Here is a 13,077-nt window from a genome sequence, read left to right as displayed (position 1 = left end):
GTATTTTATGCAGATTCCAAAATCTTTCCAAATCTAAGATTTAACATTTCCCGAGTAAAATTTAACACGAATTCGAATTAAACTATGGAGTAGTACAAAAGCTGTGAAAAAAAGTGATGAATTCATTCGTAGGAGGTGGGGCCAGCGAGGTTGAGTCATGTTCTGGCCCATGTGCATGCTGAGATCCAAGGACTGGATGACCGCATCATTAATTTCAAGAGCAGCATAGATCGTGCAGGAACTTTACCACTGAAGAGATCCCAGAATGCAGTGAACTGAACAGTCTAGTCATCAGTAAAATTTCCAGTAATAATGCTACCTTATTACAATCAACCAACACTCAACGGATAATACTAGTTGATCGAGGAATCAAGAGCGATTCACGGACACTCTAGTTCAATCTTATCTTACTCAACAGTAAATCTGCAGGAGTATCATAAAAAGAGCAGTGCAGTGACAGTCACCAGACACCAGCTGTTTAATTCCCAAGTGACGGCGGCACAGTACATTTTTTCTTACAATTGATCAAGATTCAACACACTCAGCTACTAGCAGTATCAGAGGAATCAATAAGTAACGAGATTACATAAAACATAAAAACTTAGGCAGCAAAAGCATATCAGTAACTCCTTCAATTTCCTCACTCCCCCAGCAGCAGCAGCAGCTCGATCGCAAGATTTCCCTTCCCCACAAACGAACAATCGAAGCAGAGACCGACCGATCGACGGATCACTTGAGCACGTACTTCATGACGCCGGGGATATGAACCCTATAGAAGTAGTCATCCCAATCAACAGTCTTGGCGTCAAAATTGAAAACCCCCTGCCCCTCGCCGCCGCCGCCATTGCCGCCGTTGTCCATGGCGACCCTGAGCTTACTCAGATTGACGTCGTCGAAGCATCCTTTGAACAGCGAGAAGGGGCCGTAGAGGTCGACGAGCTGCATGACGAAGCGGTACCTCCGGGCGAGGCGGTCGTAGAGCGCCGCCAGGCCGAAGAGGCCGCAGCAGAGGAAGGCCAGCAGGTGGAGCAGCTCCAGCGGGAGGCGGTACCTGAGCAGCATGAAGAGGCGGAACGAGGCCAGGGTCGAGAGGAACCGGACCTTCCGCGTCGGCGCCACCCGCCCGTCGGCGGTCCGCCGCGGGTGCTCCGTGAAGTAGCGGATGCCGGTCCTGTAGAGGACCGCGTAGGGCGCCGGGTTCCGGAGGGAGGAGCTCACGTGGTATACGGTTACGGGCTGTGGTTGTGGTGGTGATGGGCTGTGGGCCGGATTGACAGCATTTGGTCCACCGTTTGAGTGGGCCGCCGCTGCTGTGGCCGCCATCATCGCGTTCACCACCATGTCGCCAGGCATCTGCACACAACGAGCAACCGTTAGATGATTGGTTTTTTTTAACTTTAATTAGTAATTGACTTTCAGCTGGCTCTCTGATATGGCCAGTTGCTATGCATGTCATCACTGAAACTATGCGTGCAGATGCAGAGATAGAGTACTGCTGGCTTTGATGCAGAGACCCTTGCCCCTGAGACCCTTGACATCATCGAGATGCCAGTTGGACCTGTCTCTGTCAGTCTCACAGAGGCTTTTAATTCAATGCGTGCGTCCAAATGAATTTTTCGCTCTACACTGCAGCCTGCAACTACCACTAGTACTAACATAGTACTCCTAGGTTGGGTCCAAACTTACTCACTGACTTAACATTCATTGAATGAGAAAATGTTTTAGAGTATTTCTAGCACGGAAGCACAGTAGCACATTATCGTAGCAACTAGTACTCAAATTGGTCGATGCAAGTCAAGATGCATGCATTGGTTAGTTAATCGAGCAAATTTAGTTACCACGTCCATGGTGAGGTCGAGGTCGGCCAAGAAGCACGACAGGTTCTGCTTGGCGTAGCCGATCAGGATCGCGTCGATCGTCCTGCGCGCAATTACAAACATTAATGCATGAATAAATCCAAGCTGTTTGCGTTTTAATTTGAATTTGGAGGCAGAGATCAATAAAAGAAGAGAGATAGAAGAAATCGACTCTCTGTAATTAAATCACCTGGTGCCTTCGATCCATCCGGGGAGAGGGTCGTTCAAGACGCTGGTGATGATGCTAGGCCGCACGATCACAACAGGCACGCCGCACCCACGAAGCTGCTGGGCCAGCATCATCTCGCCCATGGACTTAGTGAACACGTACGTGTTGGGCCACCCAAAGTGGCGGGCCCGGGCCAGGCCCAGCTCCTTCATGGCCTTCCTCTCCGCCTTGGCCTTCTCCGCCGCCGGCCCATCAACATACTCCAGCTGCTTCTTGAGGTCCCTGGCCAGCCTCAACTCGGCGCCGATATCCAGGTGGGTCCCTTCCCTCAGCGTCTCCCCGTCCCTGAACGTCCGTTCCCGCACCAGCCCTTGCTTCTCCCCGGCCACGTAGGCCGTGGACACGTGGAGGAGGGCTTCCAGGTTGGGGCAATTTTTTGCGAAGTCGCACATGTGCTTGACGCCCTGGACGTTCACGTCCAGCGCCACGTCATACCGCTCGTAGAAGTTGGTCGTGGCAGCGCCGTTGACGATGACGTGGAGCGACTCTAAGAGCCCGAGCTCCGCTGACGTGGCGCCGTCGATGCCGAAGCCCTCCCGCATCACGTCCCCGGCTAGAGCCACGATTTTTGACTCCACGAAACGGTCGAAGCCGGCCTGCCCGTGCTTCTCCCTCAGCAAACCAAACAGCTCCTTCTCCAGCACCTGCATCCATCCGTCCACACAGCTTGTACGGTTACTTGTTTAATTAATTACTCCCTCCGTCCATAATACGAGACATGCACGCATCTCTAGATCATCAAGTTAATTAACTAAATATAAATTAAATAATTATATTATTAGAAAGTTTTTTCGATAATAAATCTAATGGTGTACTTTTTGTTAAGAAACATACATATTTAATTAATCAAATTGAAGATCCAAAGATACGTGCGTGTCTCGTATTATGGGACGGAGGGAGTAACGACAATCCATTCATTCGTTTTTATTAACTAACAAACATCTCACTAATTCATTCATATTAGTAAGATTGGGGTATTGGTATGCTTGCATGGATCTAGGTGCTGTGGATCTACATGGTGTCTTTCAGTCTTTTGGCGACTTTCGGCAAGGACTATGATGAAATACTGTATAGTGGAGTGCTATAATTTGCAGGACATTCTGTACATCTGCCAACACCTTCAAGTTGCGCATGCGTACGATGAATTGATTGCACGAAAAAGAGGGACCATGTACTATGCATGTATACCGACTCTGACAAGATTTCCCCCCCCCTGTTAGCTAGGGGGGGCCCATTGAAGCCTCTACGACTTTGTTCTGGTTCTTCTGGTAAAATTTGCCTACTACAGAATTTGTTCCAGTAGTGTTTTCTTTCGCAAATATGATTTGTTCTGTTAATTCTGGAGCATAATTAAGCAGGCAGGTAAGTAAAGCTATAAAAATCTTGCAGTCTGAAGAAAGATAATTAAGTACGGAGTACTAGCCAAACAGATAATTTTTTTTCTAAATAACCTGATGAACTTTCAGCAGAGTAAACATATTTTCATGGCTCGGCATGCATAATAACACTAGTGACTCCTGTATGTAGTCTGAACTGATCTATCGGCTTGTCCTAGGACTAGTAGAATAGATTCGCAGATGCCTTCGTCATTTCCCAGAACCAGCCCTGCAGGCAGCAGCACACAGTATACTGCCGAGGAGGCCATTACTGCTCACTCCTCAGCTGAGTGAGACCTGACGAGGCTAGCTCCTGACCAAACCTACCACCGAGCTACTCATACAATAACTCCTCATGTATTAGCTCATTGCCTATTAGCATGACATAGATACAGCTGCACATGCCTCTGTCAGGTAACAAATCAGACTGCATTTTGGCCGGGTTCTTCTTAATTTGTCTGAGTTTTTCGTTTTGGCAGAAAGTTTCAGTGCATATGCATGCATGAAGATTATGGTTTGTAATTCAAGATTGGCTGTTTGCCTTAGTCTATGCATGTTTGCACAGCAGATCTAGCAAACTGTCGATTGTCGAACTATGATCAGTTTTTAGGAGAATATTTCGGTTCCAAATATTAAACATGCGTGTTTTGGGTTCTGTCAAATTAAATGCAGACATGTGATAATCAGATCGAAAAATAAGAGTGTGAGTGTTAAGAGATCATTAGTAAATGGCCAGGTGTGGATGATGAACAAGCCTATATATGTTATATAAACGGTGGTACCTCAGTCTGCACACGCCGCCTGGCCGCCCCAGCGTCGACGGCTCGCACCGGGAGGTAGATCTTCTTGACATCAGGCTGAACCCTCAGTATCTTCTCCACCAGTACTGCAAAACGCCGGCGGAAACACAAGAACAGATGAGCACAATGCGATATATAGTTCAGCAAGAACAAAGACGTCTGCTAGTATATATGTACACAGTATAGATGCATACTCTTTCCAAGAAATCCTGTGGATCCAGTGATGAGGATGCTCTTGTTCTTGAAATACTCGATGATCATCCCTTCATCCAATGTGCCAACCATCTTGCTTTTCTTTTCTTCCTTTTTTGTGTGCGTATGAGCTTGAGAATGCAGCTAAGGAGAGGGGAGGGAGAGACACTGACAGAGAGAACGGAAGAAAGAGATCGATGCTTTATGGTTTGTGTGGCACCACCAGAGAGGCTCCTGTATTTATACACAAGCAAGTCATCACAGGTGTTTGGCCGGGGCAAAGTCTTGGAGCGTCTTGAGTGCACGTGATTAACCACATGTGGCTTTCCAACCATATTAACGCGCTTTTCCAAGAACACACCATTAACTAACGCAGTGATATGCATGATACCACAGTCAAAATGAGTACTCTGGCTAGATTATTCACCAAATTGAGTAATGCTTTTTGGATAATGCAGTGCAGTACGTAGCGTGTCCTGATAAAACGTCGCAAAATTAGTTTCCAATTGCTCTACCACATTGACACACATCAATTTGAGTCGTCCAGTAGGTGATCAGCAAGTAGTACTCCGTACCGAACATTAGCAGAAAATACAGACATGTTCTTTACCCTATGCATTAAAGATCCAGGGTTAGGCTTGCAATTGCAGCCTGGGACCATGTAGTATAAAAAGTTGACCTTCCCTCTCTGCTGAGTTGAAATCAGCTGGTCTGCCATAATTAAATCTCAGAATTCTTTCAACATTCGGAGTTAAGGCCATGATCAAACCCATACGACATGATATATACTCTGAATGTTGATCATGGTGGTCTATCCGCATCAAGCTTAATATTCCCTCCCATGATGTTAGTTAAGCCGTGCTATCATCTCTGACTGTGCACATTCAATGAGACAAAGAAACATGTAGCTAGCTCAGCTGCTTCCTTCCCATTCTCCAGCTAGCTAGGGTACTACTACGGCGGGCGTGTACCTCTAGCTTGCTAAAACGCTAAATTGGGTCAGAAAATAGCCTTATTTCTCCCGCTAAGCCCCAAAAGTTTCTGATTTGAATTTGAAAGTTGTACCTAGTTATGTAATATGCACTTATGCAATCCTTTTATTGCTATAATCATCATGGTTGTTCAATAAACGTTTGTGTCATTGAATCATTGAATTTCTGGTCATATTTTCTAGATGATATGAATATATGATGCCTAAATTTCATGAAAAATTCCTTGTTTTCGAGAAAAACAGCGCCGCTATAGCTTTCTTAGCGGCGGAAAATGCCGCCGCTAAGAAGCATAACCCGCTATTTAAAACTATGGTCTCAAGTCTCAGCAACGAATCAGTTAAAAAAAAGTCTCAGCAACGAATCGGCATTTGATCCGCATGAATGAGAAAACATAGAAATAGGATAAATGCAAGATTGCAATGACATGTCGACTTAATTTCCATAGAATTTTGGTTGCATCAGAATTTATTTTGATTAAACCACAGACAAAATAAGAATTCTTTTCAAGTGGCTGTCTATGAAACGTAGCGCGAATGAATCCTCTGGTTCTTTTTATATGATTCAATCCTACACATCAAACGATTTACATAGGAAAAAAATTCTAAGGATTCCAACCCACCAAATTTCGTATGAAAATCCTTTGATTCATAGAGGGCTTACCACATCTTTGTCCATGTCGAATTGTCGATAGATTAGATATCGAGATACTCGTATGTGACAGCATTAACACTGATTAACCATATCTACGTGAGTCATAACTGGTGGTAGTCTCTTTGGTTCACACGATTCCTAGTCTCAAGTCTCGATAATGAATCAAAAACCATGTGCCTAGTGTCTCCTTGATTCACACAATTGAGAAAACATAAAATATAAAAAAATGTAGGATTGCGATAACATGTCCACTTGATCCCTATAGGATTTGTTTGCATCAAAGTTTGTTTGATTAAACCACTGAAAAACAGAGAATTCTTTTCAAAAGACTGGAGTGGATGGAAAGTTTTTTTTTACGAAATGCAATGCAATGCAAATGAATCCTTAGGAAAAAAAAAAGGTTCTCTAGAATTCCATTCTACAAATCAAACGACCCACGTAGGAAAAAAAATCTGAGAATTCCAAACCTCTACAATTCCTACAAAAAATATTTTAAATCATAGGAGCCTTAATTTGAAGTATAATTAATCACATCCTTGCCCATGACCACAGTTGAGATATTGAGATTCTAGTAGGTGACAACATAACACCAACCCTATAAATGAAACAAACAAGTTCACACCTATATTTCTCACTAAACGAAGAGGGCCGGCGTCTCTGTGTGTGTGTGTATGTATGTGTGTGTGTATATATATCTCTCTCTTCCCACAGGAGGTGCACGTGCTATAGCGAGCTAGCTAGCTACGAGTCTACGAGACCATGTCTCCCCCCAATAAATCTGCATGGAGTTGAATATGCACAGTCTCCAGGGACGAGCTGACAGTTGGGAGATATTATCAGCCAAACTTAGCCGCCGGCATCCAATTTATATATGTCCGCGCGTTAATACCAGCCCAACTTCTGTAGCCAACTACGATTCCTTGGTGTCTACTCCACTGTAGTACTCCTGCTATCGGAATTAAGAGGATTTGTTGGTTGTTTTCCAGCTACAACCTACGAAGGTCCGGTAAATTAAGCAGTAGAGCTAGTAAATTGACTCGAGTCAACACCTGCACGATGTAGCTAGCGTGGATTCGTCGCACTCTCCTTTTCTTTTCTTCATAGGAGCCCTTTCACCTTCCAGGTAGTGTGATTTGTTTTTTCAAGAATATAGGTATAGTGTGATTTGTGAAAAAGTGAGGTAGGCTAGCCAAAATCCAAATACTACGGTCAAAGGGTGACCCTGTAAAATATTACTTCCTTCGTTCCATATTAAGCGACGAAATTTCGTTTTCGTCACTTAATACGAGACAGGAGGGAGTAATGATTGGTGATGCAGAGACATGGCATAGAAACACAAATATTTTTAGTGCAATATACAAGGCTCCCCGAGTAGTCTTTTGAGTTGAATTCTAGAAATTTGAGATGTTCCAAACAAGCATCATGGTAGTACTATACTAACCAACAAGATCACTTAGTAGGAAAATTGTCACCAAATTGACCGAATGAAAAGGTCCATTTTAACTACGAATCATCACCTCTCTCGTGACTTGTCCGAAGAGGTCAGAATGTCAGATCCATGCAGCAACTGGGAGGAAAATGAACTTAGACTTTTCATCTTTCTTTCTTTTCTCTCAAGGAGACAAGGACTCCAATAGTCCTATACTGTGCGCTATGTCGGGGTTTTCAAGAAGGTAACATTAAATGCCCAAACGGGGCGTTTGGTGAATGTAAGCAAAGGGCTGGAGCACAGGTCATCGCTGCAGCCTGAAGGAAATCAAACAAAAGTTATTGTAGAAACTTCGGGGATGCTGAGCGTTCTTTGAACGAATTTTCTTTTAACAAAGAAGGCGGAAAGAACACCACCACAAGCGTGGCTGCGACCAAAACCAAAGCAAAACCTATGTCAAGAAGCAAAACAGAACAAAACTGCAAGAACCTAACTAGGCAAGCAAATTGAAAGAAGCTGGGGATGGAATTTTAATAGTTGATGATCTGTGGTACACCAACAAACAAAACAAAAGAAATGGAAGGAGAAAGAATAGAACACGGTGTGTTCAAATTAATCTAATCAGAAACTATCAATTTTGAGCTATACGAATTTCAACGCTCAGTTTAGACTGAAACGATGTTGGTATGAATATTACCAATGAGCATTTAAGGGTTCCTGAGTTACAAAATTACGATTGTACAATTTATTCTAACAGATGTATTTTCATCTCAGCATTCTTGTCCATCGGTAGTCATAAGCAGTACGTATAACTATCTGTATATTTAGGTCCTAAAGAAAAGCTCGCCTTGCCGCTCTGCCTTGGCGCCGCTGATACATGACATCCAGGAGATGAGGACGCTGGTCCCCGGACTTGCTTTCGTTAAAGAGCACAGAGAAGCGAATGCCGTTGCACATGAGCTCGCTAGGCTAAGTAGGGATGGTTTAGCTAATGACCAAATCCTGGGGATGTCCAAGAGTGCATAAAAATATATTGTATCAGAGACGGTGTTGGTTGAGTTTGGCATAATATAAGTCTTACTTTCCCACAAAAAACTGTTTGTATACTTATATTTTATCAAATGGAAGCTTTATTACAGGATGCATAAAGCCCTTTTTTTTTTACAAAACGCAAAAACAGTGACCAAATAAAAAAAAAGTGACAGGCCACCGATCAAGGCGCCTCAGAATTGAAACCTCAGAATTGGTCTGGATCTACAGTTACCTATGTATATACTGAGGCAGCATATCCTATGCATCCGTGGCTTGCCATGTATCCGTGTATCCGCTGATGCTCATCTATAGGATTAAGATCGTACGGACGACTTTCTAATGAGAACATTTTGCACTTGCACGCCTGTGAAACATTAGAACGAGTCGATACTTACACATTAACCCTTCTTCTACAGGGATCGAGCTGAGTTTTGCACACGCCGCCGTCCACCGGCGCTTGAGTCTTGACTCACCTGACCCGGTTTTCTTGAACCTCCTGGATGTATATTCTCCTCTCTGCTTTTTTTTATCAAGGTGCAGACGCTGTGGCACTCTTCAATCGATAGAGACGCAGACTGCCCTGGCGCTGGACTCACAACTGAGAGTCTGAAACTGCTATCCTCTGCAGATCCATGAGCGATCTTGGGTGCTTCCCTCCTCTTTGGCGTTGTTGAGACAACAAGGTACTCCACAACTTGACGCAGCATCGAGGGCATGCTGGATGAGCAACGGGTAGGCGTGCCGCGTGACTGAGGTTCGTCAGTCGTGACCGCATCCACAGAGCCAGCCAGACGGATGCACGAATATGTGACGGGCGGCCCGTGCACTCGCATGTCTCTGCCGGCCTGCTGCATTTTGCGCCGCTATGCATGGTCTGTGTGTGCCATCGATTGACAAGGAGCCCCTGCAGATCATCCGGTTGGAAGCATGTTCTTCAGCTTTGTTCTTCCTCCCTCTCTGATCAGATTAGAAATTATCAGCCAAGCACGCCAAGAGAAATTGGTGGGGTAAGAAAAAAAGGGCAAGAGAACTGGATTGATCCTAAAGTTTCAATTGGTCGCCGCCGGAGCTTAATTTTGCAAAGAGCAGTGCGCTCATACGCTACGAGATCGCTATGGCTGATATCTAATCGGCATGTTCGATTGGTAAGATGAGATAAAAGGTGCGGGGGGTTATGGCAAAATCACAATAACTTAAGTGCCAGGGCGGGCGTCTATGTGCAAATTATACACATCTTAGACGTTGGGCGTGTGATTCTGATTATAATTGATGGATGCATGGATACTTGGAAGCCTCGGATGCACAGGATACGTTGCCATCATTTAAATCCATATCGACCCCCACCCAATCGCCTACAGAACATACCCGTACACACCCGCCAGCGAAACCAAAGGCCCACCAGGCAACAAGGCCCACCCGGACACAACTGATTCTGAGGCCGTTTGTGCAACAGACACAAGATTTCAGATTGAAAAGAGATATTCAATATATTCAAACATGGTGATTTGCTGCCCTCAGGATATACCAGTCAGCAGCAAGAGTTCACAAACCCAATTCAGATACTGAGGTGCAATTTCAGAGAATGAAGCATTTTCCCTTTGCTTAAACCGATCCACCTACATTTCAGAAGAAAAGAAGACGAACACATACACAGAGGGTTAACAGACAACTAACAAGAGTTTACAAATGATGGCAGGCGGCAGATCATCAAACAACAACGGGTAGAGTAACAGAGACAACGACACTAGACAATCGGTTTCTCCACTAAAATTTACGGGGTTGAGCTCAAGGTTCAGAAGCGAGAATACTCAAATCAGCCATTTGATTCTGCACGCCGTCCAAGCCAGAAACACATTGAACATGGTCTACATCTTCAAAGATACACCCATCATGTGAGACCACATGGAGCTATGTTCTTTTGCTTCAATTATTGCTATTAAGGATCATATGCCTGGATTTGCTGCTCCAGCTGCATCAAAAGACAGTAGGTTAATGATTAAGAGAAGCTCCAAGGCGCGCAATGGTACACAATTCACATGATTGTGCAAATCAACTGTATTAAAAGTTGGTTGGTATCTTATTAGGGTACTTGAAGAAGCTCGATTTGAGCTGGGAAAACAAAGACATTTCACTGTGTAGAACTAGCCCATAATCTAGCCAAACATGACTAAGTGCTCCAGAAAATAAACAGTTTATCTAGAGAAAATTCAGCAGCAAAAAGAATAGATCGAGGCTACTATTTTCATCTTAAACAATATAAGATCAATATTTATAATAAGGTACAAGTGAGAAGATGAATGCCAAAAAGGCCAACATGACAGAAGCACACAAGGCACCTGAAGCATAGTCTGGAAGTTGCTGCGCATTTCATAGAATGCATTTCTCACGACGCTCAATGCCATAAGGCACCTGAAATCATGCAAATACACCACAACGTCAATTTTCTACAGAGATCAAAGAACTGAACTGAACTGGATCAGAAATTGCAACCCTAACTTTGTTTTATTTAACATTGCCATCTCAGAGTTTAGTTATCGTCTAGTAGCATGGGCAACACACAAATTACAAGAGAATCATCAAAGAATTACCATGTTCAGGTAAGAACTGTGCTGTACGAACTACATGTTTGCAAAAGAGGTGAACATAAGTTCTAAAAGAGTATTAGAGGTGATATGAGCTAATGCAATGCCATGCAAGACATAATCGGCTGCCAGGTTTAGGTTATATATAAAATTTGAACTGTACAGAGCATGAAGAAGAAAATACTGTGTAACAACTATAACAAGGTACTGACTACTTACCCATCTTTGCTTTTGGCCTCATAGAACTGACGGAACTGCATGCACGAGAGCTTCACTTTCTGAGCACCAACACTGAAACATAAAAAAACACTTATCAGGAAATGAAAGACAATTCCGAATCCGCTTTGTCTACGGATAAGAGTTATGAGTTTTTTTAACAGTAAATAAGTCAAGAAAAAGGCACCATAGCATTTCCTTCAACACGTTGAACTTTATAGCACGTTGACACACATAAGCATTGTAAAAAAACGGTTAGATTCTAGGAAGCATTTCCACAAACATGAGAACGGGTGAATTACTATTTTTTCGTAAAAACAAGACGCCATAAAACTACAGTAAATTCAACAGGTTAAGCATCCAGTTGCTGAAAATAGAGGCTCCAGGCCTGGCAGGGTGTATATTAGTTGCTCAATTTGATCCAATGATGCTTCAAGTAATCTACTCCCTCCGTCCAACAAATGTGTCTCAAGTTTGACCAAATTTGAATGCATCTATACACTAAGTTATGTCTAGATACATCCAAATTTTGACAAACTTGAGACATCTTTTGTTGGACGGAGGGAGTACATGAAAAAGTAAGCGTTTCACTTAGCCCCCAGTTCCTAGAAGGAAACAAAAACTGAAAAATTGAATTATTAACCGTCACAAGCAAATGCTACTTGCGAAACTATGACGGTATCCAACACAATTAATTGTTTGACAAACTAGAAAAACCAACCGTTGGAGTTACGATAATACGTCAAATCAATAGTACCAACAATGTTCGCAAGACGACAAACGGTACGCCCATGCGCGTGTTGACATACCACAAGTCGCGCTCTGCGCCATCGCATCTGAATACAACAACATCGAAGCCATAAAAACAGGGGAAGGTGGTAATGATCACCTAGCGCTGCTCCCTTTGAGCTGATGCACGGAGCCGTCCACCTTATCGAAATCCACAACAGGCTGCTCCCTGCATGCACAACACAGCCGAATCGCAAGGGAGACAACAAATCAGTTTTCGAGACAACTACAGGCAGACACGTAACAACAGGAGAGGGGGCATGGGCGAAGGCACGGACAGCAGGTTGGCGATCTCGGCAATGATCCGGTCGGCGTCGTCGCAGAACAGGGTCACAACCTCAGCGACGAACCCCGGCGCGCCGTCCTCCTGGAGCATACGCAGTTGCTGGAACTGTTCGTCCACCAAACCCTAGATCGCAGCAAAGCAAAGCAGAGACGCTCAAGTCAGACAGTCAAAACCACTCGTCGGCGACAACGACCCACGAGGATCCCAATTCCTAAATTCCGATCCCCAACCACACCACTAGCGAGAGAGAGAGAGAGAGAGAGGGAGGGGGGAGGGGATGAAGCGTCCTCGGAATGAACTCACCTCGGAGAACATGGAGGAGAGGAGGGTGTTGAGCTGGCCCTTGAGCGCCGCGGCAGCCATGGCGAAGTGCTTCGGTAGTCGGCTAGCGATCTGAGGGGCGGGGGGGAGTAGGCACACAGGGAGGCAGAGTGTGTGTATTATACGCACGGGGGATTGGGGGAATGGATGTGGGCACGGATGGAATTCCAAGCTGCTGCGGCGGCAGCGGAGCGGAGTGGAGGAGGAGAACGCACGCAAACACGCCGGGCGGTGACACGATTCGATTCGATTCCCCTCACCGCCCGCTTTTCACCTTTGCTTTTCCATTTCTGAAAAAGTATTTCCCTTTTTTTCCCTCGAGAAAA

At 44.5% G+C, this 13,077-nt stretch overlaps 2 protein-coding genes across 2 annotated transcripts; both read right to left on the bottom strand.

Moving 5' to 3' along the window:
- Positions 1-411: 411 nt before the first annotated feature.
- On the bottom strand, positions 412-4,677 carry LOC100827426 (probable fatty acyl-CoA reductase 4). The gene is made up of 5 exons (XM_003578629.4): positions 4,456-4,677; positions 4,244-4,347; positions 2,047-2,729; positions 1,839-1,920; positions 412-1,353 (listed from the first exon to the last, which is right to left on the bottom strand). Exons 1-5 carry the CDS (start codon positions 4,544-4,546, stop codon positions 730-732), a joined length of 1,584 nt encoding a protein of 527 aa, XP_003578677.1. The 5' UTR covers positions 4,547-4,677; the 3' UTR covers positions 412-729.
- A 5,370-nt stretch (positions 4,678-10,047) lies between these two features.
- Positions 10,048-12,969, bottom strand: LOC100826811 (histidine-containing phosphotransfer protein 2). The gene is made up of 6 exons (XM_003578627.4): positions 12,734-12,969; positions 12,423-12,553; positions 12,245-12,313; positions 11,359-11,430; positions 10,894-10,966; positions 10,048-10,526 (listed from the first exon to the last, which is right to left on the bottom strand). The coding sequence occupies exons 1-6, from the start codon at positions 12,791-12,793 to the stop codon at positions 10,494-10,496; spliced, it is 438 nt and encodes a 145-aa protein (XP_003578675.1). The 5' UTR covers positions 12,794-12,969; the 3' UTR covers positions 10,048-10,493.
- Between the last annotated feature and the right edge of the window lie 108 nt (positions 12,970-13,077).

Source organism: Brachypodium distachyon, chromosome 4 (assembly GCF_000005505.3).
Source record: "Brachypodium distachyon strain Bd21 chromosome 4, Brachypodium_distachyon_v3.0, whole genome shotgun sequence".
Lineage (NCBI taxonomy): Eukaryota > Viridiplantae > Streptophyta > Magnoliopsida > Poales > Poaceae > Brachypodium > Brachypodium distachyon.
This window is presented reverse-complemented; position numbering and strand designations above follow the sequence as displayed.